Source organism: Falco peregrinus, chromosome 9 (assembly GCF_023634155.1).
Source record: "Falco peregrinus isolate bFalPer1 chromosome 9, bFalPer1.pri, whole genome shotgun sequence".
Lineage (NCBI taxonomy): Eukaryota > Metazoa > Chordata > Aves > Falconiformes > Falconidae > Falco > Falco peregrinus.
The window spans coordinates 38,412,808-38,437,645 of record NC_073729.1 but is presented as its reverse complement, the minus strand read 5'-3'; the positions used below and the strand labels follow the sequence as shown (position 1 = coordinate 38,437,645).

The window sequence follows — 24,838 nt, the reverse complement described above, 5'->3', positions numbered from 1 at the left end:
GGAATCCTCTTGAGATGTGAGGTGGTGTGGTTGAAATGCAGCCAAGACCCATGAGCACCTCAGATCCCAGGCTCCTGGAGAGGAGGGAGAGGTGCTACTCAGTGGGGTGGGGAGCTCCTGCTGCTGCCCAGGTGTGGGAGCGGTAGTGCTCTCTGGAGGTAGCATCACAAGCTGCCCTAAAGAATGTCTTTATAAGCACAGCTAATACTGCAGCCTGTAAAGTAGTTTTAGGGCTTTTATGTGGCTTTTAAAGGTGACCTGCAAAGGTTTCACAGCAAAGGAGCTAACAGCAGATTGCTGCATGCCTGTGATGAGGGGTACAAGCACTGAGGCCAGCTCTGACCCAGGCTGCCCCCTCGGAGCCTGGCCCACAGTGCTGCATGGCCCTTGCTGTGTCCAGTGGCCTGGGGAAGAGCTGCTCTGGGTGGGGTGGGTGTGTGGGAGATGTCAAGATTGTGCCTCTGGGGGAAAATCTGCATATTTTGTTTTCCTGGTCTGAAACTGCAGCCTCTGAGTCTGGAAAATTGTTTCAAAAAAGCAAGTCTGAGATTTAAACTCTTATTGAAACCCTTTCCTTTTCTTGGGAAAAACAAGACTTTGAAAGAGTGTAACAAGCTGCAAACTCTTCCTCCTGCTGGGCTGGGTGGCTAGCACTCTTCCTCCCCTGCAATTGCTCACCCCCAGCCCAGCAATGCTCCCAGAAAGCTGAAAATAGTTGGTGCTTCCCATCCTGAGACAATTACTTGATCCGCTGCAGCTGATCTGAGCTATTCTTGGAGCTAACAGCTGGCTTGGGCAGGGTCCTGGGTTGGGGGCTGTGCACCCCTGGAACCTGGGCTGGGTTCTGGAGGGAACACATACATAGTAGCTTGGACTGTGAGCAGTCACCCAGCCAGCCACCTGCTCCAGCAGTGCCCCATTAGCAGCCCTCAGTGCTGGGCTTCCTTGGCAGCGCCCGCTCCTGCAGTGCACGTTCCCATGTGCACAGGCTTGTCCATGCTGCCTGAAGAGCTGCAGTTCCTAAAATGAGCTGGATGTATGAGCAAACTTCATGCAGACCTCACCATCACTATCATGCAAGGTGATGAGATTAGAAATTATTTATTCTTCTGTAGTAATGTCGGTTTTGGAAGCAAGGTTATGGGGGCTGGCCCATGATTAGTGTCTGTCTTGGACCTTGGTGCACCCCTAGCCACTGCATCTTGATATTCCTCCTGGTTGTTCTTAGCTTAAAGGTTAGGAGGTGTGTGTTGCAGCAGATGTCTTCCCAGGCTGACTGAAGCAGCAGAGCAATGCTGCTTGCTGTGGTAACAGACCACTAGCTATGCAGTATGTAAATGAAACTAGTATTAGGGAACATTGTTTGAGAGTTTGTTGTCTTCAAAGTTTCAAAACCTGGCCAAAATTATGCTTATCTTATTAATTTGGAGGACTTCTTTGAGTCGTGACTGAGCCTGCTATGGCGTATGCCTGAGGCTATCTGAGATCTATTTGGTGGGTGGAGACCCTGAAGAACTGCGTGTTTTAACACTGTTGCAGGCAAGCTAGCATTGTAACTATTTTTGCAGGCCACATACTAGGGATTCTTTGGTGCCTGTGACAGTTTGTCTTCTAGGTTTCCTGCTTCCAGCACTGTGACTTGCAACATGTCTTACAGCCTTGGGGTCCCAACAGTGTTGCAGAGTTTCTCCATGAGTCTCATGTGTCATTGCAATGGCTATGTGGGAGATGCTGCAGGCGGGTGCCGGTGGGGGCACTGGGGCACACTCAGAGGGCTCTGCCACAGATGTCTGTTAACCAGACCTACTGTTGGCCTGAGGACTTCTCAGATTGGATGGTAACAGTGATATTTAGGACATGTTCAGCTCTTTGGGCAGATGTGGGCTTGAGAACAAAGTCTGCTGGATCTGCCTGACCTTGCAGTAACTCTGCCGGGGTAGGTCAGACTCACAGAGGGGCTGTGAAATGTTCTCTTGGGCTGGCCCCTGCTCTGGGCAGGCAGCGCATCTGGGGATGTGCTTCTGGAGGCTGAGTAAAAGAGCTGGGATACTTTTTGCTGGGGGATGGCTCTGCACAGTTGGAGCTAAAAGGGTGGAAGCTGTTCTTGGTGGGGCTGGCTGCTGGGGACTGGCTGGGGACCTCCTCTGAGTATTGTGCTCTGAAGCGAGATGCAGTGGCATGCTGGACAGGGTCCCAGTGTCCCCTGTGCTGGACAGACATATCTGGAGAGGAGCTCTTCTTTGCGGACTGTTGGGTACAGACTTCCCTGAGCCTTCCCTAGCCTCCTGAATTTGCCCCATTTGCTGTCAGTTATGCCAGCTCTTGCAAGCATTGGATGTGCTGTGAAATTGCTTAATCACCCCAAGCAGAGTTTTGTCTTGGATTTTCCTGGGGGTTGAGTGCAGAAAGGGCGAGTGCCGCATTATTTTCAGCATCAGTCCTCTGACTTCAGGCTGGCCTTCCTCAAAGCACAGCCTCAGGCATGCAGAGCAGTAGCAGAGAGCCAGGGCCGAGCTGCACACAGCATTCCGCCTGGTTTTGCAGTGTGGGGCTGCCTGCCTGCTCTTTTTACCCCCCTATCTGAGATATAAATATAATATAAAATAATAGGAGGAGAGAAGCAAGATAGGTGCAAAAAGCCAAGCTTCCTGTTCCAGTGCTGGCCTTCATGGGAGCTTGGGGGACAGCTGCGAGAGGAGGCTCTCTGAAGCGCACATGCTGTGTGACATATGGACGGCCCTGACAGGAGCTTTGGTGTTGAATAGTGCCATAGCTTGGCTGTTGGAAGATGTCTGGGGAGAGGGAACATACACGCCCAGGCTGGAGCATCAGCTGGGCAGCAAACTTCAAGGGAACATGGTGGTTTAAAACAATGGAGGAAGGTGTGGGGAGAACTGCAACCCATGTGAACCTGCCTCTCTGAGGTGGTTTGATCCTGTCAAGGTATTGTCTGAGCACCTGCTGCTTAATTTCCATGCCTCAGAGCTTTTTATGTATAGCTGTAAAATCCTTGCCTGGCACATGGGAGACAGTGCAGAGGGTGCCCTGAACACCCTTTGCTCACTGTTGTGTTTGCAGAAGTGCACTTTCCTGTGGGGTGCCCAGAACAGGCAGCTGAGTAGAGTAGGACCCTCAAGAGCTGATGTGGCTGGCTCTCTTGAGCAAGCTAGTCCTACTAGCTGAGTCCTGCTTGCCAAGATCATGCGCTTGGGGTACCTTTTCTGCTGTGGTCAGGGATGAATCTACCTACTCGTTGCACGCTGTACACTTGGTACCTGCTCCTGCTGTGTACAGAAGGATGTATCTGCTGCTCTAGAACATCTGGCTCTGCCTCATCCAGGTGCTTCTCATTCTCCTCAGTGGCTGTCTGCAGACCGGGTGCAGGAGTGCATGTTTCCTGGTCTAATGGTGGTGTAGCAGCTGCATGTACAAATGGAGTCCCTGGTGCTCTGCTTATGTTGCCCAGCTTGTGCATCAATCACAGATTGCACTTAAGGGTGAGTGCATAAGTGTGCATTTTGTTTGCTCAGTTAGATTTTCAGCAGATGGTGTTGAGGAAGTAAGAAACTGGATGCTGTGGTGTGGATAAGTGTTGTATGGTGGAAAATTTGGAGAGGTGCTTTGGCTTTTGTTCCAGGACCCTCCTCTCCTTCTGACATGCAACAGGACGTATGCAACTTTCTATCAGGTACGATCTTGAAAAGCATCCTCAGCAGCAGCCCATCTGTGATGGCTTTGTCTTAGTCAGTCCCTGGGGCTGCTCAGGGCTATACATGATAGTGCTGAAAAGCAGTCCTAGCACACAGTGTCTCCCAAGTGCTGTGGTCTCAAAATGTTCTTTTCCTTTGTCTCTGCTAACATGAGTGAGTTAACATGTGACATGGGTAGTGGGTGACACACTGAAGCCAAGGCTCTGCACTTCGTAGGCTCCAGCTCAGATGCCCTGCAAGTGCTGTGCCTAATCCAGGCCAAGATGGACTAGTTCATACATGCCCTTGGGTATATCCCTGTTACCGCAGTAGATCTTTATTCCTTTTCCTTGATACATTGACTTCCTTCCCCAAACTTGGCTAGCGTGTTTTTGAAATGGATGTTAAAAGTTCTCCTCTAGCCCTGGAGAAGATCTGTCTCTTTACAGGTTCACTAATCTGGGCCACTGTGGCTTCTCCTTACCTTTGTTCTCAGCTCATTTTCAATGGCCCTTTTTCTCCTCCACCTGAAGATCATCTTGAAAAGATCTTCTCCCATTTCTGATGGAAGATGGAGGTGAACCACTCCATGGGGACATGCGCTGATGAAGCTGTGTGTACAAATGAGATAGATGATTGCTCCCTGAAATGAGCTGTGGTTGCTTTCACAGAACGGTTATGTGTGCAGGTTTGTGGGAGTACCTGAGCCACATGTTAGTGAGTCTCAGCCAGTAAACTGGGAAAATCAATCCTCCAGCTGCAGAGGAGTCTGGCCGCTCTTGTGGGAAGGCTGGCAGAAGGGGAAGAGCACATGGTCACTGCTTCATTTCGGGTTGGTGTTGGCTCAGATGTGGAATTTTTGATATTTTTGGCTTATGCACAGATGCTGCAACTCCTGGAGGAGCTCAGGCAGGAGTGACAGGAAATACTGGCATGATGTGGATTCAGTCTGGTGTAGGGATGTCTTGCGCTTTTAGAACAATAAAAATAAATCCAAGAGGGGAGGGTAGTAACCTGATGTGCCCCAAACTGTGGTACTGAAAATGTCATTGCTAGCAACAGATGCTTTGTAGAAGCCATGCCACAGCAAGTTGGTCTGCTTATGTAGAGGGACAAAACGGCTTTCAGTACTGTTTGCTTGTCTCTTGAAATGTGACAAGACAGCTCCTGAGTGCATGGTCAGCCTGCCAGCATGGTGTGCCATGTCGGTGTGCTTGCCGCTTGTGTGCAGTGCCCGGTGGCAGCGGGTTTCAGAGGTAGTACCATGACCTCATGAAGGAGGACTTACCTTTGGCTGTGGCAGCTGAAAACAATGGTGACCACCTCGTGCTGGGAGTTTTGCAGGCTGGCAGCACTGGTGTGAGATGTGCATCCATTGTCTTGGGTTAAAAAGGCATAAAAAATTGAGCATGAAGAATAAAAACTTCCTGCTTGTGACAGTGGCAATAAAGCTGAATCTGGCAGCCTGGAGCACTTGCATGATGTGCTAGTGAGAACATGTTGATCTCCATATGAAAACCATAAGCTCATTTAGAAAATTGGGCTGTCTTATGTGAGATTAGAGTTTCTCTTTAATCTGCAAATACTTAATTAGCATGGAAATGGCTAGTTAAATGGAGTTCTCAATGTATATATTGGCATGCCAGTGTGGTGGTGCTCCCTAGCAGGTGGTGTGTTTCCTTTCAGGATGCTGGACGAGTTAGTTCCTGGCTCTGAGGCCAAGCAAGATGCTCTAGATGAAGTGGGCAGAAGCAGTCCACAGCACCATGCAGACATGGATGTGTCTCCTTTCCTCCTCTCCAGCTTATCATCTAAGAAGTGATGGCAGGACATCCTTGCTTTACAGGATTATGAACAATATGACGTGTTAAATGCCCCAAGGTTTGCTGGTGTCTGGCTGCTGCAGTGACTCTGGTCCCTGGCCAGCAGAGTTTAATGCAGCTTTCCACTAACCAGGGTGGCACATCATCCTGGGAGCTGCAACAGGGCCCTGTGAGGACCTGGGGAGCTGCCATCCTCACAGGGTAGCCCCTCACTGTGGCTAGCTCTGTGTGCAGACAGGAGACCAAGCACTGTCTCCTAGTACCTGCAATGACTTTGCTGGGCCTCTATTGGCACTCTAATGACTTTGCACATGGTCAGAGTAGGTATCTCTGTTAAACTGTCTCCTCGGGTCTAACTGGTATCTCAGCCTTGTTTTATCCACACAGATGCACACGCTGGCTTCAGTGCTATGGAAATGCAGAGGTGTATGGTGGGGGTGCATCTGTCACCAGCTGGAACAAGAGGACGGAACATGAAGACCTGTCTGCTAATGGTTTGGGACTGCTGCTGAGTGTGGAACTCCCCTGCCCTGGGACTGGCCTGGCCCTGGCACTGCTTGCTGTGCGAAGCAGCTGGGTTCTGCCTGCGATGGCACGTGAACAGAGCAGGTGATAGCTGTGTAGAGCTTGGCACGTTCAAGCTGCTGTATGTGGGGACAGACAGAAGAAGGCAGACCTGTAGATGTTTCCTCCTGGCTCTTTGGGAGGGAGCTGGGTGAGGAGGGTCTGTCTCTTGGAGGGTCTTCCCACTCCATTCCTGCCTGTCCCTTGCCAACTGTGGCCTGTGCTGAGCGCTTCTGGGGCACAGTCTGTCCTGGGCTGTGGCCTGCAGTGAGGACTCCTGGGCACTTGCCCTGCCAAGGGCCAGAGTGACTCCATTTGCAGCTGTGTGCAGCCCTTGCTGCCTAGGTGAGGGGGAACATGGCCTGTGAGCTGCATCCTGCTGGTAGCAGAGTGGACAAGACACGTCCCTAGGTTCAGTTGTGGTCTTCCACAGTTCACCTGTGGGTGTGAGTCTGAGTAGAAAGAAAGGCGTGTGCCGAGAAGTGACAGCTCTGTCTGCTTTGGTCACAGAGAAACCTCTTCTTGTGCTCTGCTCTCCCATGTCCTTTCTTGAACGTGTGCCCTTGTCCCCTCTAGTCCCAGTGCTCATTCAGAGCGTGCCAGAGTGCTAGCTGAGAGCTGCTTCTCCTTTGCTGTATGCCAGTGCTGCTGGCTCTGGCTTGGCTAATCCAGCAGCTGGGCTTTTGCTGTGCCCCTTGTAAACACCTTAAAGCCAGGGGTGGTCTGCAGCCTGCTGCACTCGGGGAACTGCAAAAGTCCTTCCCTGATACTATAACCTGATAAAAGTTGTTCGTGAGTCATGTGTGTGCAGATGAGTCCTTACGCACTCCCTGGGAAAAATGGGTATTAGGAATGGGTAGCCTGCCCTGCCACAGCCTGGTCCCAAGGTACCCCGGGAAGGAGAATGGCAGGCTGTAGGCAGAGGGCTGCTTTGGCAGCAGGATCCTGGCTCTCATTTCTGCTGGAGGGCCCAGGAACATCCCTGCTCTGTACAGCCACTCCTGGGAGCACTGGACCTGTGACATACACCAGCTGCCTGCTCGCTGTCCTAGCAAAGAGCCGGTGTCTGGCTTCCTGCTGATGGAGGAAGGCATAGCTGATCTAAAGCTCGTTCCCTTGTGCGGCTTGCTTGTAGCACTGGCTGCTCTTCCCTGCCTGCAGGTATCGCCCTGCTGGCCCAGTGTTGCGTGGTCTGAATCCTACTGTAGCCTGAGTATTTGGCACCTGTGAAGTAACAGAGGTGTGATGCGAAAATAGCAGCTGATGATGGCTGTGGGACTGAGCCACTGAGGCTGATGGCAGCAGAGTCCAGCAGCCCTTGCCTGGGCTCTGAGGAGGCAGCAGCATTGGGCCAAGTTGCCCACTGTGGCAACAAGCTTCCTGGCATCCTTTGGCCCTTCTTGTTCAGCTGCTGGCAACTGCCTGTGTTACCACTGTACAGAAGGCAGTGAGCGAGCAGGGACCTAGGCCACTAAATGTGTGTGATCCACAATAGATGATGTTTGTTTTATTTTAATGAGAAGGAAAAAAAAGGCTCTGAAAATCTAGACCTGCGTGATGGGAGTAAGCTCTTGTAAGGCCGTGTGATGAGAGACTTCCAGCCTGGGCTAGCCCAGTGCTGAGGAACTTGTAGCAAGGTATTTATCTTGACTTTTGCTTGCCAGAAGTGGTGCTGAATTGGTGCCTTGCAAACATCTGAGCTTTTCTCCTTCCCTGACATCTCTTGGGTCTCAGTGAAACTGCCTGTGTGCTCCACTGTGGGGCCCTGGCTCTGCTGGAGTAGGAGCAGGGGTCGAAGGCCCAGGATCCATCTTCTGGGTTAGTCCAGAAGAAAATCAGTGAATGAAAGGCTGGGAAGCACAGCCAGAACAGGAGCATCTCCTGCCCTGGGAGCTGAGAGGGACTGGATGGGCCCTGGCAGGACCTGCTGGGCACCCGCTGGGGCTGGCAGATGGAGGCCAGTGTGCTTGCATGCTGCTGGTGAGGAGGGGTAAGCTGAGCACCTTGGAGTCTCCTGTAGCCCAGAGGCCTCTGTGAAAGCTGACCTGAACCCAGATCTGCAAGATTTCTGGCTCTGAGCAAACCCTTGGGATGGGACTGCTCTCTGCTGGAGCCTGGCAGGATTGTTCTGAGCTGCAGCGGCCACTGGGTCTGAAATTTCTGCCTGGTCCTTCCTGGAGAGCACCACTGCTACAGCTGCATGCATCTGCCAGCTTGGCTTAGCCCCTTGTTCTCCAGGCTCTTCTGGGGCACGTTTGGAGGAGTACAGGAGGAGCTGGCAGGCTTAGTCACGAGAAAGAAGTTCTGTGTCATCCTGTCCACAGATGCCACCAAAGTCCTTGCCACTCAGTGGGTGGCACGGGCTTCCTTGCCTTACTGCCACCAAGCTTGACTTGGACGTGGGAAGTGCTGGCCTGGCCCATGCCATGTAGCCAGGATCAGAGTTAGAAGCCTTTGCCTCTTCTCCTTGGTGTGGTGGTTGTGAGCCATGGACCAGCATCATCATGCAGAATTGGTCTGCTCTTGCAGTGGCCTAAGCGCTCCCCACCTGTAGAACCCGTTGGGCTCTCCCCTTTGCGAAGAGAGGTGTGAGGTCAGGGGAGAAATGACTCTGGGTTTTGGTAAGGTCTGGGCCTAGCAGGGTGCTCCTGCTGGGGAGGGGGGACATGCTGGGGGAGTCGCTGGGCCTTGCCTGCAGTGCCCTTGTGCCAAGTGAATCTGACAGCTGCAGTAGCAGGGGAGACTGTCTCATTGCTGTGGCTCATGGAGTGGGGTTTGTATGGTATGGGAGGGAAGCAAGAGGCAGGTGTTCGTGGGATTTGTGTCTAAATCCCACTTGTCAAATACTCCTGGGCTCTTAGGCGCCTGTTGTTGGCACTGTGGGAGCCGACAACTGCCCAGGGTTGGCTCCCCAAAGGGCATCTGCTGCCTGGAGCAGGGGGCTCTGGGCAAACCCTGACAGCTCTGTTGAGTGTGCCATGCCTGGGGCTGCTGTGGAGAGGGCATGGAGCTATAACCTCACCGTGTCGCCTTAACTGTCACAGCTGGTGAGCATGTGCATCCTGGGGAGCTGCAGCAATGCCCCGTCCACCCGGGATTGGTGCCCTTTCCAGTGCTGACCCTGCGTGTGGCGGGGTTACTTCTGGCCTTTCTACTGACAGCACCAGCGGGAGGGAGGCAGTGGGCCCAGTTTTCTCCTGCCGCTGGTAGTGGCCAGCCTATGTCCAATACCTGGAGCAGCTGGGCCTGGGCAGGTGTGTGCCTTGCTCGCCAGCTGGGCCCTGTCCTGTGGGCACATGGCAGCCGGCGGAGGGTGTACTGCTGGCGTGGCGTGCCTCTGCGTTCGGGCATGGGTGCTCAGGCAGTGCCTGCAGGGAGCTGCAGCTATTGGGGAGAGACCAGCAAAAAGGTGCTGCTGGCCGAGCCAGACTACTGCCACCAGGTGCAGGGTGCTGAGCTGTGGTGCAGGGAGCCGGAGGGAATGGTCTTTGTCTCAGAGAGCTGTCGGGGTGCTGTGTGGCCGCAGATTCCTCGTTGGCCCCCTCCTCTGGTGGGGCACAACGTAGGGGCCTGGTCATGAAGGAAGTTCTGCCTCCGACACTAAGGTGCTGCTAAGAGCCGGACTTGCAACTGAAGCTCCTTTGGCCAGGCCTGGCGGGGGGGGGGGGGGGGGGGGGCGGGGGGGGGTTGCTCTGGAATCACCTCTGCTAGAAGCCCCCCTTCCTCCTATGGGCTGCGAGGTGGGTGCCGCTTCTGCAGATCCTCCTGCACTGCAGGGACACAGGCCTGAGGAGGCAGCTGGCCTGCTGGCCCTGCCCCAGCACTGCTCCGAGGGCTGCTGCGGCTCTTTGGGGAGATGGTGTCTGCCAGCATGGCTCTTCCTTCCTCCTTGCTTACTCCATCCTCATCCCCCTAGCAGCAGCTCTTCCTTGGTAGTAGGGCTTGCAGCCACCTCAAGCTCCTGCATCCTCTCCACATCTCTTTCTGCTGTCATTGCTATTTGGCAGAGGCTGGTTTGTTTACTGCTTCCTTCTGCTGCTGCAGGGTTGGCAACATCCAACACATCTCTCAGGGGTGCCTGGGGTGGATCTGGGGCTCTGGGGAGGTGGAGTGCGTCTCCTCTAGCCCTGGGTGCACCACTTCATGCTGGGACCGCCACTGCAAGGTTGGTCTTGCCCAGTGGGGTTCGGGTAGCATCCAGCTGTGGGGAGATCTATGGTCAGAGTCCTTGTCGAGGCTCAACAGAGCACATGTCTCTAAGTTGGTCCCTGAGAACATTTCCTGTAGCTGTGTTGCTCTGAACAGCACCGGGGCTTGACCTCTTGGAGGGATAATGTGGACAGGTTGAGCACCTCGGTTTCACCAGTCTCTTTATTGTGAATTATTTTTGTGTGTTGTGTCTTGCAGAAATAACATTCATCCCAGATTTGATGATAATGAAAATACAGAAAAAAGAACAGCAGGTTTGTGACCCTCTCTCTTTCTCCCAAATCAGCTGGCAAGGCCTGGGGACCATGTCCTGTGTGTGAATTGTTGCAGTTGGTGTGTGGTGGGAAGGAGGCCAGGGGAGGCCTTGCATTTCCAGACAGGGCCACAGCTCAGCATGTCAGAATTTGACCTCAGCTGCAGCCTAGAGCGGATGAGGCCATTGTGGGCAATTGAACAAAAATAGGGTTTCTCTTCAGTAATGGAAATGCTTTTAATTTGGTTCTGTTGCTGGTAGAGGAGCAACTCTTTCTTTCCCTCAAAGTCGCTAATACTGGTTCCTGTTTGAATCTCATTACATATATAAACTGCCTGTTTGCTGTGATTGCTGCTAATAACACGATACTCCAGGACTAACACCAGCAGGGAGGTTGGGGAAGACCACATCTGGGGGGGATTGTGAGAGCTTGGCCAGGGAATCTTCCTTTGCTTGGAAATAATCCCAATGCACCAAGCTTCCATTTCTGAATTGCCGCGTCAGTTCATAACTACCTGCTGCTCCCAGAGGAGATTTATGAGCCAGTGGTCTTTGTATTAACTGTGTGCAGAGAAAGAACCAGACCATCAGTGCTTTGATAAGGAGAAGGGACCTGTTACATGCATGGAGACTTGCTTTTCCTGCTGGGGTGAAATATGGCTGGAGGTGTAAAACAAACTGGTCCACCCTGAGCTGATTTGTGTCTGTGCTGCTTTTAATGGGAAACCATTAAATTGAATACTGAGCTAAGGGATAAATCTGTTCGAGAGCACGAGCTGGTGCCATTTCTAGCCAGCTCTGAAGCTCTGGCATCTTTGTGCTGCTCAGGGCAGCTGCAGATGGCGTTGTCATGGCAGGTTAACAGGGAGGAGGAAGGGAGGGAAGGGTTTGGAAAAGGCAAGTGTACTGTTCTGAACTTGCAACAAGCCAGATGCTGTGGATATAGGAAGGTGTGTGTACAAAGCACTGATATTATAGGAAGTAGTGAGTTTATCAGTGTGTCCTAAAGGTGCTGTGAAGCTGAGCCTGCCTCAAGGTGAGAAGGAGGGGAGCATGGGCAGGTCTTGGGTACCAGCACTGCTGGATCACTCCTGCTGGGGCAGGAAGAGAGCAGGGCGCTTTGGGGCATGGGTGAGCAATCGCTCTCCTCTGATAGTGAAGCCCAGGTAAGAAATTCCCACCACCCTATTGAGGTAATATAGCAGATTTGGCCTGCTGAAATGATGTGGATTTTAAGTACAGCAAAACTGTCCTCCAGCATTCAAAGATTTTAGAGGGCTCAGCTGCCAAGTAGTTTTCTGTTACTGCTTCTGCAGATAAAGGGAGATAAAGGCATGCCAGTGTGAGCAAGGGGGGGTGGGGGTCGAGCTGCTCATCTCCTGAGCTTTCTGAACCGGCAGCAGTGTAGGACGATTCTTGCAGAATGTCACGGAGTGGGCTGCAGCATCCCTGGGGTCACCAGCTCTGCAAGGGCTGTGCTGGGATGTCCCCAGAAGGGTCTGGGCAGCAGTCAGGAATGCTGCTGTGAGTTCAGAGTTTGGAAGAAAGCCTGGTCAAGCAGGGCTCCTGGGAGTACTCTGGGTTCCTGATTGATGTGAAGGGGGTGACTGCTCCCCAGGGTGGGTGGCTCCCTGCCATGCTCTGCAGAGCCTGCTGGGCAGCATCAGAGGCAAAACTAGCAAGAGGTGCCATTCTGTGTCCCCCTGGACACCTGAGCCCAGGAGCTCTCATACCTTGGAAACAGACTCCTCATGGCTGTTGCCTTTGAAAGTCCTTTGGACCGTCTCTCTGGAGAAGATGAGATGCTTGTGTGGTTCCCCAGGCTCTCAAGGGCCACACATTTTCTGTATGTGTCTCCCTACCAGCCTCTCACCTGAAGAAACTCCATCTTGGTTGTCATGTTGGTGTACATTCAGGCCCATGGGTACAAAGGCTGGCAGAATGCTGACATCTTTCATATTGGTGAGGGATGACAGGAGAACTGTCAGCTTCCTTTGGGAATGGTTTATAGATGTTCTTTCTCCTTTCTCAAGTCTGTGGGTGCCCTGAGCAAGTGCCTTGTCCTGCCCATCTCCACCACCAGTGGATTATGAAGCCTGGGCTGGAGAGCTGGGGTCTCGCAGCAGGCTGTCCTGGAAGGGGCTTCTCTCTCTGGCTCCTTGGTGTTCCCTGCAGCAGTGCCACCCTTCCTGCATAGATTGGTATGGCTTGGCATGCCCAGCACTGCCTACTGGTGGCACCAGATGAGGGGCTGTTGTTAGCACAGGCAGGGTCTGTGTTTGCATGAATGCATGAAAATCTGATGGATTTGTCACCAAGCTGTGACTAACTAGTGAAACCTGTCGCTTCCCTTGTGACTTATGAGGCTTTGTGCCAGGGTTCCTTGTCTGCTGGCAGAGGTGGGACAGGGGTGTCCAGGTACCCCAGGGAGCAATGACAAGAAATGGATTTTCTTTGAGGGTGCTCTGGGCTGCCTCTGTCTGTATCCTGCTTCTCCTTGGGCACTGAAGGGTCGTCTACTCCTGCTTATTTCTGCCAAGCTCTGACTTGTTGAATAACTTGAGAAATATTGAACTAAAATAAATGCAGTTATCCCACAGTGCGTAAATCTTCTTATCCTATAGCCATGGAAATGCTCCCATCCCACACAGACTGTAAGAGCAGAGTAGCATGACTTGCCTCTTGGAGAGGGAGGGGATGGGAGACCCTGTGACCCCTTAGCTCCTGCCTTCTCCGGGAGGGCTCTTCTGACTTTTCAGTGTGGGCTTTGAGGTGGTGGGAATGGCCTGATCCCCAGTGGTGTGTGGCCAGCGGCATTGGGAGGCAGCAGGGAACAGCCTGGGGCTGCAGGTGCTGCAAGGCATGGCTGTAGTGCAGCCCTTGCAGCGGGGATGTATAAAGGCACGCAGGCCCCCAGGACTATCTGTGGGAGCTCTGGTTACCTTTGTTTCAAGCATTTGCTCATAAAATGAAGGTTTTTCCTGAATTTTATAGATCTGTGAGTGAAGCATGAGCTTAGGTGTCTCATCTGCTGCAAACACTGCCAAGGGCTGTTACTAGAGCTCCCTGGGGTGGGAGCAGAGTCCTGACAGCAGTGGGAGCTGGTGCAGGGGAACAGGGGCTCCCCCAGCTTATGGGTACTTGTGGCTCTGTCCCAGGCTGTGTCTGTGGGCTTCTGGCCCATCTTGGGCTTTTTTTGTCGTGGTGGGACTGTGAGATGCGATGGCCCTCGGTGCCAGATGCATAGAGGAGTTTTGCTCTGCCAAGCAGCATGTGGGCACCCACTCTGGTAAGGATGAAGGGCAGGGGGTGCAGTGAGCTGCCAGGGTGCCCTGCTTCTCCACCCACAGCCAGGAGTGCTGGTCCTGGTCCTCTCACATGGTCCCAAGGGCACCTGGCCCTGCTGCCTTGTGTGGCAGCACACTGCTGCACAGGCCCTCCTCTTTCCATGCTCTTTCCCTCCCTTTCTTCCTGCCCTGCCAGAGGGGACTAGGTGGGGAGGACAGCCTGGCCAGCCCAGGGCAGCTGCCTTGCCCTCTGCCCCCACCATGCCCTGTGCCAGGGTGGTGTGGACATGCTGCCAGGGCTGGCTCGGCCATGGGATGGACCTTCCTGGCTGTAGTTGTTGAGGGCTGTGTCTTGGTGGAGCTTCTCAGAACGGAGCCAGGCCCCACCTCCATCACGCACATCCCATGGCAACTGCAGAGCCTGCTCGGAGGAGGCATGACAGAGGGTGGCACTTATGTATTTTTAGCTTCTGCTGCATTGCATTAAGACCTGGAAGTGAGGGGTGTGGACACCCAGTGACTAGAATACAATGGCCCATGCTGTGCACGCTGCCAGTGGGGACTGCAGCTGCCAGAGAGGGTGGCTCAACAGCCTGTTAAACACTGCATATAGAAGCAGCTGCCTTTTCTGCTGCCATTGTGTGGCTCTGCAGCCTGCTGTGCAGATAGACTGGGCCAGTGGCTGCCAGCGTGGCCGTCGTGGGGAGGCAGAGCAGCGTGATGGTGCCCATCTCAGGCTCCTGGTGTGGTGGCAGCCTGGCTGGTGGCTTTGGTCCATGCTGTGGGGGGAAGCCGAGCAGCAGGGTTGCTGGGCTGCCCCCAGCCATCAGCCTCTGTCTCAAGAGCATGGACACCTCTGATGACCCCTGTAGTCAGGGTCCCCATGGATACTCCACATATGGGACAGACCTCTGCAGGGTTTGAGCTGTGCCCTAGACCCAAATGCTTCTGCAGAGGTGTCCTACTTCTCCTGGGGGTCTGCAGGTAGGCCTGGCTCAGCCTATGCAAATGTGGTTGAAAATGGTGCTGGTGTTTGCATGCAAGTTGGCATGTAGCATGTGCATTGCTGCTGGCTTTGGTCACACTGCCCAGCGAGAGTGTGTTGTGTGGATGCCGTCTCAGTCTGGTAGCCAGGGGAGCTGGCTTTGCTCTTGGCGATGACCAGGAGAAGGGCTCAAACTGTGATCTCCTCGCAGGTCAGAGCTGCCATTCAGACCCTGAGGCTGTGGCAGAGTTTTGTGCTGCTGGTGGTGTTGTGTTCCTTTGGGTAAAGCTCGCAAGGCTCAGGGCAGGGCCTTGAGGCACAGCATGGGCTTCAGGGTAGACATCATGCTGTTGTTCCTTTCCGCTTCCCATGCCCAAACTCATGTGGTACTCCAGGGTTTGGGTATGAATCAAGAGTGATGCTGGCTGGCAAGGAGGCCTCTGTGCCCAGCAATGCAAATGCAACGTCCACTTCATCCCCACCACACCTCCCAGCAGTACTGGCCTGTGACTTCTGCCAGTTGGGTCCAGGGAGCTTCTCTCTTCAGCCTTTCCCAGGTATCACATGCAAGTGCACAAGCTGTACAACTGGTGCTGTCTTTACGGGGCGGATGATGATGCTGGGCTGCCCAGCCATGTTGGGGGGAGCCCAGGAGTGCTGGAGGCAGGGAATGTGATGTGGCCTCACAGGCTGTGGAGGGAGCAGGGCTTTGGGTATGTGATGGTTCCCTGCTGGCTGGGCATAAGGTGTAGGATCTTCTGCCCCATCTAGCCAAGCCAGACCTGTTCTGCTGTACCTCTCCCAGGTGCTTGGGCCCAGTTTTCTCTTGTCTTCACCCAAAGCTACCTGCTGTTCTGCATCTCACTTGCTCCTTAGGACTCTCATTCCATAATGTCCTAGTGTCATCCTGGCACACAGTAGTCCTAGCTGCCCTTTCCCAGTTTCCTCCCTCTTCCCCTCCCCACTTTCTCTGCTGTTCCCCCTTGTTCCTCTCTGCTGTTCCCTTGGCAGGTACCTGGAGCGGGCAGGACAAGGGTGAGGGTTTTGGACCTGGCTCATACTGTAGGCAGTCCTGCTGGCCCTGGGCTACTGCTGAACTTCACTGCTCCTGAGCTCCCTGCACAAATGCCAAGTGGGAGTTTTTAGCTGTTCCTTCAGGTCCCTGTGATTCCAGCTCCGCTCTTTGCTGGAGGGCTTGGAGAGGGTCAGGGGTGCTGCATGACCCTCGTGGGCCAGGGTGGCTGGTGCATCTCGCAAGCTTCACAGCTTCGCCTCCCATTTTGTTGTGATGCTTTCCCCGAAGTCCTGAGCAAAACCTGGGAAGTCAAATCAAATGGGGATTACAAATGAAACTAACAATTTTAAGTTAAGGAAATGCACCATTAAGGCCCACCTTGACCTTGGCTTTGCCCTCTAATGGGGTCATACAATTATAAGTGCTCACTGTTAGCCTTCATAGCTCTCTGGGGAGATTTTAAACATTTTTTTCCCCCGACCTTCTTTTTGACAGTAGTTAGACACATGGGACAAGACTTCATATTCCAGCTGTTGCTGAGGGACTTGCTTTCCTGTATGAAATGTACTTTATAGAAGATTCTTCTGGGAATAAAATAATGTACAAATGTTACATAAAAGTGTATTCTGAAAATGTAAAATTGTTGCAATTGTCACCAAAAAAAAATTCCAGTTGAGAGACAGTGCAAAGACACAGCTCTAAGGATAAAAAGCTTACTGGGTGTTTGGAGGCTGCTTTGGTATGATATCAGAAGTTCAGAGATGGGCATCACCTACCAAAACCTAGAAGTCATCCTCTTTACATTCCACTCCCCTCCAAAGTACCCCAGAAACAACAAACTTGTGTGGTTAGATGGGCATGTAAGAAGACGTGTAGAAGAGGCTGTTGAATGTAAAATTATGTTTCTCTTTAGTTAAAAAAAGTTGGAGTAAAAAAAACCCCACATATTCTGGGATTTTAAAAGTAAATCTCTAACAAGTTTTTTAGGAACCACTTGCTAAAGACACAGAGTTTGATAATAAGTTTTTTTTCCCCCCAAATATCTTGGGACTAAAAGGCCTTTAAGAGGAGTCACAGGGTAAATACGTGGTTGAGGTGTCAAGTGAGTGCTTGTGGAAAAGGGACATTGGCAGAACAGCTCAGTTAGGAAGGCTCCCAACCCAGAGCCATCCCCAATGCCAGGCGCATCACATTTTTGAGCAAAGTAACACAAGTCACCAGGCTTCAATGGTGTTTACTCTAGAATTGTAAAGGAGCCTGGTAAGATTTTGGGAATCACTAATAAATAGTGTTAGGGGTTGTCACCCATCAGGGCCACGTTCATGGAAGGGGAGCTGTAGCAAATGTGGAATTAAAAGATCAGTAGGTTTACTTGGGTAGTGGGTAAATTGTTAGGAACTATAATAGACACTTTATTTATGAAAACACCATAGTGGTGGATAGCATGGCTTTTGTACAGCGAAGTTAGTCCTTGCTCTCTGCTGGGGATTTTAAGGATAGCTGTATTGTGTGTATGAGATTGGTCTGGGCTGATACAGTGCCCTTGGGCTCCCAAGCAACTGTTAGGCAAGTTTCTCACCAAATGCTTTTCAAGAAGTTAAGCATTGTCCTGAGAAGAGGTCATTCTGTAAACGAGTGACTGTTTAAAGAATAGGAAGCAGAGTACAGGAAAAACATTTCTGCTTTCAAGGTGTGCAGCAGGGAAGAAGGCACAGTTGAAGAAGTCTTAAGATGTGCCAAGTAATGCATATGAGGGAACCTGCTCCTGGAGGAGACTATAAAATGCTGACGGAGGGTTTGGCAGCTGTCTACAGGTTGTCCCAGAGGCATGTTTAGCAGTTAGGAAAGGGAGAAGGAACAGAGCAGAAACCCTCCTGCTGCTATGTGGTATCTGGCTGATATGGCGTGCTTTCCTGCTGCCACCCCAAAGCTGATGGGGTTAGAAGAGGTGCAAAGAAGGGTAAGGGAGATGGTCTGAGAGCTAGCCCAGCCTGCCTGCAAGGAGACCGTGACTTGTCACCTGTACCTTAGCTGGGCCAAGAGAGCTCTGCAGGGGAATGGTATGGTGGAGAACAGCAAAACAGTGAACGGGAGAGAGTGATGACAAGGAGATCCTCCTTCTCACTCTCACCTTGAGAATAGAAGCCACTTAGGAGGGCAGCACAATTTAAACAAGGTTAGTGTTTTTTTCAGCTTGTAGTACTGAATGCCACCGGGTGCTTTGGGCACCCATGGTTGCAAGTGGGTTTGTGAAGCTGTTGACTACCATAGTCTGGATGCAGTCCTCCTGCTGAAGCTCCCAAGCTTTAGCCAGCTTGGGCAGACAGGCAGGCAGAGCATGCTGCCTGCCCTGCCCCACTCCTGCCCACCCTCAGGGTCAGAGCACTGGCCTAGAGCAGTCCTTGGCTGATCCAGAGCAGCCTGCTGCAGCAAGCGTCCTGGGCCTGATTTGCCAGGTTTAGGCTCCTGAAGCTGGATGTGTTTCTCCCCTGTGAAGGGATTCTGAACGTGGTAGTGTCACTGCTGTCTGTTGCTACAGACACGGTGGCCAGTAGCCCAGGCAAGCAATGGGCAGCCTGATGACTTGTGGAGACGTGTGTTTCAGGCCACTCTGCCTGGAGGTTGCTGCTGCAGCAGAGCTCCCTGCGGTGCTGTGTGACAGCATCAGTGTGACATGGGCCCTTCTCCTCTCCATTTGGAAGCAGAGGTGGTGGTTCCCCGCGGCACAGTGACAGCAGCTGATGCTCCAGCACTGGCTGCACAGGGACAGTGTGCTCCTGCCTGCCACAAAGAACTGGCTAGGCTGTCACAGGCAGGCTGTGAGTGTGCTTTAAAGCCATGCAGGAGCACAGATAATGCTGGCACTGCTTTCTCAGGCTTTTCCTTTTGATAAGAAGCCAGGATAAACTGAACCTCATGAAGGGGAAGTAGGAAAAGCCCATTCCCTGGCTTGCAGCAGCGTGCTGAGCTCTGACTGCAGTTTTGTACTCGGCAGCGCTGTCCTGTGTGGGTGGCAGGAGCTTGCTGTGGACTTGTAAAAATATGACATGGAACCTTTTCCCCTCAAGACAAACAAAACAGCCTTGGGTGCAGAAGTGGTTTTGGGTCTGACAGTACCTTGCCCGCAGTCGGTGTGGAGGAGCCTGGCTTCCATGCTCCTCTGTGCTTCTGCTGCCTGTGCAAGCCCTGGCCACAGGCTGGTGTTTGATAGCCCTTTCATGGCAGGGCCTGTGCCATAAGCTTCTGGCTGCTTTTGCTGCTGACTGGTACAGACACTGCTTCCCGGACGCAGCAGACTGTGACGTCTGATGGGACATCCCATGGCAAAGTGCTGGTGCTGCTGGATTTGGGGGCCTGCAGTGCTGCCTGGGGAGTGTGCTGGGGTGCTCCCACCATGACAGGCTTGCCTAGAGGCTGGAGGGGCTGTTGGCAGCCAAGAGGTGATGCAGGAGGAGCCGAATTGCTTGCATTTTCACAAACCTGACAGCTTGTGGTTGTTTCTGTAAAGCATTTAACTTTCTGTTGCAGCAGGGCTTGTGGCAGGCTAAGATGTCTTCATCAGCAATCACTGAAATGCCTTTTCTGATGTGCCTAAGCAGCACAATGCAAGCATGAGGCAGACCCCACAAAGTAGCTCACTGTTTGAGACCTGCTTTCCTGACAGCTTTATCAGCCCATCTCATGCAGTAGGGCCTGAGGCTCCTGCCAAGCAGTGGATGTGCCAGCGGGGAGTGGGACTTGCCTGGGCTCTGTAGCATGGGTTGGAGCTGCAGATCCAGACAGCAGATGGGGCAGGGCAAAGCTTTGGACCACTTGGCTGGTGTGTGGTTGTGGAAATATGGCACTCCCTACTCCACGCTGGTTTGCTGGGAGTTGCTGATGCATGCGATGAGAGGGACCCAGGTCTCCATCCATGCCTGGCCATCATGGCTCAGCTCCCCCAGGCACAGACTGTTGGGGATGGAGCTGCTCCAGGTGCTCAGCACCGCTCCCAGCCCAGTCCTGGTCCAGTCCTGTGGGTGAGCTGGGGAACCCTTCTCTGGCAGGGCCGGTGATATCGGCTGCTCTTGGATGGTACCAGAATTGTAGTATCCAGACCTGTTGCTCGTTGGGTCATCTGCCTGGAAGTGGGCAGGCCCTTGCCAGACTTAAGGCTGCAAGCTGTGGCTGGGAGGGCATAGTTCACCCTCCTGCTGTGCCAGGGTGCTGAAGATTTGCTTTCCATCTGGTATCTGCACTTGGCTGCTGATCAGCACAGAAGCAAAAGGAGATTCAGGCTCTTGGGGGTCTGTGAGCTTTGTAGCTAATGCAGTAAATTGTTCCAGCTGATCCCCAACCTGCAAGATCTGAGAAATGCAAAAAGCTGGGACTGATTGTGTTGCTCAGCGTGTGGGCTTAGAGGCAGCATCTGTAGCGCTGAATTTTTCCCAGCCCAGAACAGGTTCCCCTTAACTGCTTGGGTGCACTTCGATGGCTTGGCCATGTGACAGGACAGCTGCTCACCCCTGTCCCAGGTCGAGTAGAGCAGCAGCAGGGGCCAGGGCAGAGTGCTGGAGGTGGCTGCATGCAGGCAGAGGTGCTGGTGCAGCCTGCTTGGCTGATGCCAGATGTGCCAGCAGACCCACTTGCAGATGGCTGCAGGGAGACTGAGGGTACTTTTCCACTTTGCAGCCTGTTACATTTAATGCTTCCATCTTAATTCAAATCAGAAATTTGACCATACAGAGAGCCATGTGCCTAGACCACCCTAAATAAGCTCCATTCCTCAGCCCGTAGGATGTAAGTATTTACATTCTTTCCTGCAGCTCTGGGGTGTCTGAAGAGGCAAATAGTGCTAGGGTTCCAGGGGCCAGGGCATTGCTGCTGGAGGCACTGGTACCTCAGCACCGGGGAGGTGGCTTGTGAAGAAACCAGCATCCCTGGCCCAGGGCAGCCATTGGCCCAGGGTGAGCATTACCACCGTCAACAAAGGCATGCAGCTGCCTGCTGCCTTCTGGGCCGCTCACCAGCTGCCCCACAGCTTCCCTCTGAGGAGGTGTCACCTCTGGCAGGATGGGCCCGGCGGGGGCTTAGTCCCATGCCTTGTCTTGTGGGACAGCCACCAAACAGCTGTCTGCAAGACCAGCTTTCCAGCCCTGGTCATGCTGCTGGGCTCAGTCTGGTGTTGATCTGCCAGCCAGCTGCCAGGCTGGGTCTGGTCTGGCTGGCCGCAGCTTCCCTCTGGTCATGGTTGAGCTGTGCATTAAAAGGAGGAGTTAATCAGGTGGTTGTGGGTGAAAAATTTGCCATCTCCTGCAAAGGCTACTGGGTTTGCTGTCCTGCTGCAGGGCCAGAGGAGTAACTCAGACTGCCCATGCTGCCAGGGTGGTGGGCAGCGGCAGGCTCTCAGCAGTACCAGGAGGGAGCAGTGCTGGCCATGGCCTCAGCTGCCCTCCGGTGCCCGGCCCCCCCCCCCCCCCCCCCGCCTTCCCCTGATCACAGGCAGAGGGGAGGGGGTGCAGTGAGCTGACTAACTGTGCAGGCAGAGGCAGGTGCTGCCTGTACCAGAGCACTGGGGATGGGAACTAACAGGTAAAGCTGCTGAAGCAGAGCCCAACATGTTACTTTCACTGTCCTTGTTGCACACAGCTACACTTCTGCACAGCTCTTTGTGCATCGCTTGCTCTCTCCTCCTCTTGCAGCTGCTGCAAGGAAAGTTTCTGGTCCCCTTTACAAATCTCACCCCCAGCTCTTTTCCTGGGCTTTCCCTGGCCAGTTCTGCTGGCCCAGGTTGCTCTCGAGGAGCCAGGGTCGCTGCTCATGAGCCTGGGCTCCTTATTGCAGACACTCCTGCTGCTGCTCAAGCAGAGCTAGGCCTTTTTGTGCCGTTTTCTGTTTGGGCCTGCTGCAACAAGCAGAAAGTGGCCTGGGTATGTGAGTTACTCTGGGTCTCAGCAGAGTCGGGTGTGGACTGTGCGATCAAAGACAGGACTGTGCCTGGGGACACACTGCCTTTGCCCTGGACCTACATGAGCTGGTGGGGAACCAAAACCCCTCTCTAACCTGTCAGCCTCCACCAGGCAGGGAAGAGGGGAGTCCTACCCTTTGAGCTGCATCTGTGTGTGGTGGCCACTAGCCATCATCCCCCATATGTCAAGGGATGTTGCTTGCGCTGCATCCAGGATTGGAGCCTCACTGGGGCTGCAGTTCCCCTTAGAGCGCCTGCTATTTCTATATGTGGTATTTGTTTCACACACTGCCTTTCTGTTCTCTCTGCAGCTGCCAAGCTTAAAAGCGCTGAGCTGCTCCCCAATGTCGGATGCCTGGGAGTGCAAGGCAGAGGACCCCTTTGCCAGCAGCGAGGAGCAGAACAAGGTGCCCCACCAGCTGACAGTGACAGACACAGACACAGGCAGCCAGTGCCAGTGCCTGGAGGAGGAGCCCAACCGGGCTCCCCAGAAGCGGATGGGCACTCAGAACGGGATGCAGGACAGTGGGGGCGGGGGCACAGGGGTGAAGAAGAAACGGAAGAAAAAGGATCTGGGAGAACAGGAAGGGGGAGAAAAAGTGGCTGTGGAGGTGAAACCAAAGAGGAGGAGAGAACCTAAAGAACCAAAAGAGCCTAAAAAGGCTAAGGAGCCCAAGAAACCGAAGGAGCCCAAGCAGAGGGAGGTGGCCAAGAAGCCCCGGAAACCTCGGGAACCCAAAGCCCCCAAGGAGCCTAAAGACAAGAAGACTGGCTCTGAGCCTGCCCCCAGAGCAAGACTCAAGAAGAGCAGGTGGGTGATGGTGTGACCTTGTCTCTGTGCCTGGTGAGGATGGGGCTGTGGGTTCGCAGGAGCTTCAGCCAAGAGAGCTGCCCTGGGCCACCATGCTGCAGGGTGCACAGGCTCTTCATGCTGAAGGCTAGATGTGCCGGTCAGGAGGCCAGGTATAGCTCTCCAGCCATGCAGAGACAGGACAGGCAGGTGCCCTTTTTGGGATGAGACCCTGTGAAACCTCAGATCCAGAAGAGGTCAAAAGAGTGGTGTCCTCTCCTTGGCCTGGCCTTTGTGCCAAGTGTCCTGGGGGGGCAGAGGGACCTTTTGGAGGTGTCTCACCAGGACAGTGAGATGCTGTGTGGCAGAGGGCCTGGGCTGAGGGTATGTGTGTGAGACAATGTGACCCTGGTCTCTTTGTGCAAGCACGGGTCCTTGCACACCTGGGGGCTGGTAGCCTGCTTTCCTTTGGCTCAGGTTTGGGAGGATGGTGGAGTACATACTGTCTCCTCTTCCTCTGCTGGGCAGCAGGACCTGTCCCTTGCTTGCAACTGCAGAGCTGTGCTGGCAGCCTGGGCCAGCAGTGGGGGGAGGCCTGATGACTCCCTTGTGCTCCATAGCCCAATGCCACTGCCTCCGGTAATTGTTCATCCTTTTAATTAACAGGGTGATTGGCCAGAAGCTCTGATTTCTTAGCTTTGATTTCTTTTTAATTGGGAATATGTGCAGATAGCAGAGCAGGTCTCAACAGCACCAGCGTTGCTTGGTTTACTGTCATGGATTGATGAGTAAGTGCTTTTGGAGAGTCCTGTACAAAGCAGGCCTATTGATTGGAGCTGGGACCTCCTCATGTACTGTAAATAATGCATAGGATGAATATATTTCTACTGAAAGCAGAATTAGTACAGGAGCCAGCTGGAAATTTTTCATCAAAACCTTTCTTTGTTAGTTTGGTAGAGCTGCTTGAGGGCACTTTCCTGGAAATGGTCACCAGAGTGCGTGTCCCAGGGCCTGTGGGACCCAGCTCCCTTCTACCATGGCTGCCTGCAGGACACGTGTGCAGGGCAAGGACAAGCCCTGGGTCTTTCACAGCCCTGCTTCTTCAGAGCTTGCTGACAGCCAGATCCTGGAGAGGCCAGGGCTGCGGAGCCAGCGCCAAGGTGGCCATTAGTGCCATTGGCACGGGCTGGTGCTGAACAGAAGAAGGCGTGGAGCAGCACAGCTCCCTTGCCAGGCTGGTGGGGAGCTTGGCAGGGTGAGAGCTGGGCACCATGTCCCCAGGGGGGTCCCTGAGCTGTGCAGCACTGTCACTTCTGGTATTCCTCGAGCCTGGGGCTCTGCACATGCGGAAGCCAAGCTGTGTTGTCATGGGCTGGTGAGCTGGAGCAGATGGGGATGGACAGATCAAGCAGACAGTGTCTGGAGGGTGAGGGAAGGGCTCCTCAAGGCCTCAGGGAGGGCTGCAGCACAGGGACTGGAGGTGGAGAGGGAAGGCGGGGCACTGCAGGCTGCATGAAGGGAAGGATGAAGCCCATGTAAATGCAGCATTGGGCACCAAGTTGCATCCTGGGATGAGGGATGCAGCTAGAAGCTTTTCCTAATGACACCTCTGCTCCACCAGTAATAAACTGCCATACGGGCAGTTCATGGTTCTCTGGGACCAGAACAAAACAGGGGAGACCTGGGGAAGGGCAGACTATGGAGGCTTGGGCTCCTGGAGGCACTCGTGGCTTTTGTCCTGGAGCTTGTTGCCACTCTAGTGGGTTGCTTGGCTGGGCACTAAAAGCAGTCCATGATAGTGACCTGCCATGAGTCGCTGGTGGGCAAGTCACTCTGCTAGACGGGGGGATTGTGGTGGGGTGACCCCAGCTTGCAGAGCTGGAGACCCTTGTCCCTCCTGCAAAGGCATGGCAGGGTCTGGGGGTACCAGGAGTAGGGCTGAAGAGGGATCCACTTGCTGCACTGGGGGCCAGCATGTGGATCCCTAATGAAGGGGTCGCTTCATGCAAAAGAGACCAATTAGTATAACTCCATAACACATGCAGCTAGAAGAAACCGTATGTGGTAGTCTGGGAGGGCCACAAAGCTTTGCACTTTCCTGATGCCCTGTCCCAGTGGAGCCTGAGCCTGTGGTGCTTCCTCCCGCGCATGTGCATCTTCCAGGAGGACCTAGGTCCACCCCTGCTGCTTGGAAGGTCCAGCCCATGGGTCCTGCTTGCAGCTTCCCCACCTCCACAGCCCCTCTTTGATCCTCTCCTTGGACTGTTGCCTCAGGG

General features: G+C 53.6%; 1 protein-coding gene across 11 annotated transcripts in view; it reads left to right on the top strand.

Moving 5' to 3' along the window:
- Positions 1-24,838, top strand: part of CHD6 (chromodomain helicase DNA binding protein 6) — a 93,002-nt gene that overhangs the window by 21,732 nt on the left and 46,432 nt on the right. For 2 of the 11 annotated variants that reach the window (XM_055813505.1, XM_055813512.1), the window contains exons 1-2: positions 15,128-15,367; positions 22,084-22,583. In XM_055813505.1, coding sequence (XP_055669480.1) covers positions 15,263-15,367; positions 22,084-22,583 — 605 coding nt within the window. In that variant the 5' untranslated portion in view covers positions 15,128-15,262. Of the gene's footprint in view, positions 1-1,075; positions 6,122-10,483; positions 10,540-15,122; positions 15,368-22,083; positions 22,584-24,838 lie in introns of those variants that run through there. The other 9 variants (XM_027783473.2, XM_055813507.1, XM_055813511.1 and 6 more) reach the window with 9 other exon arrangements.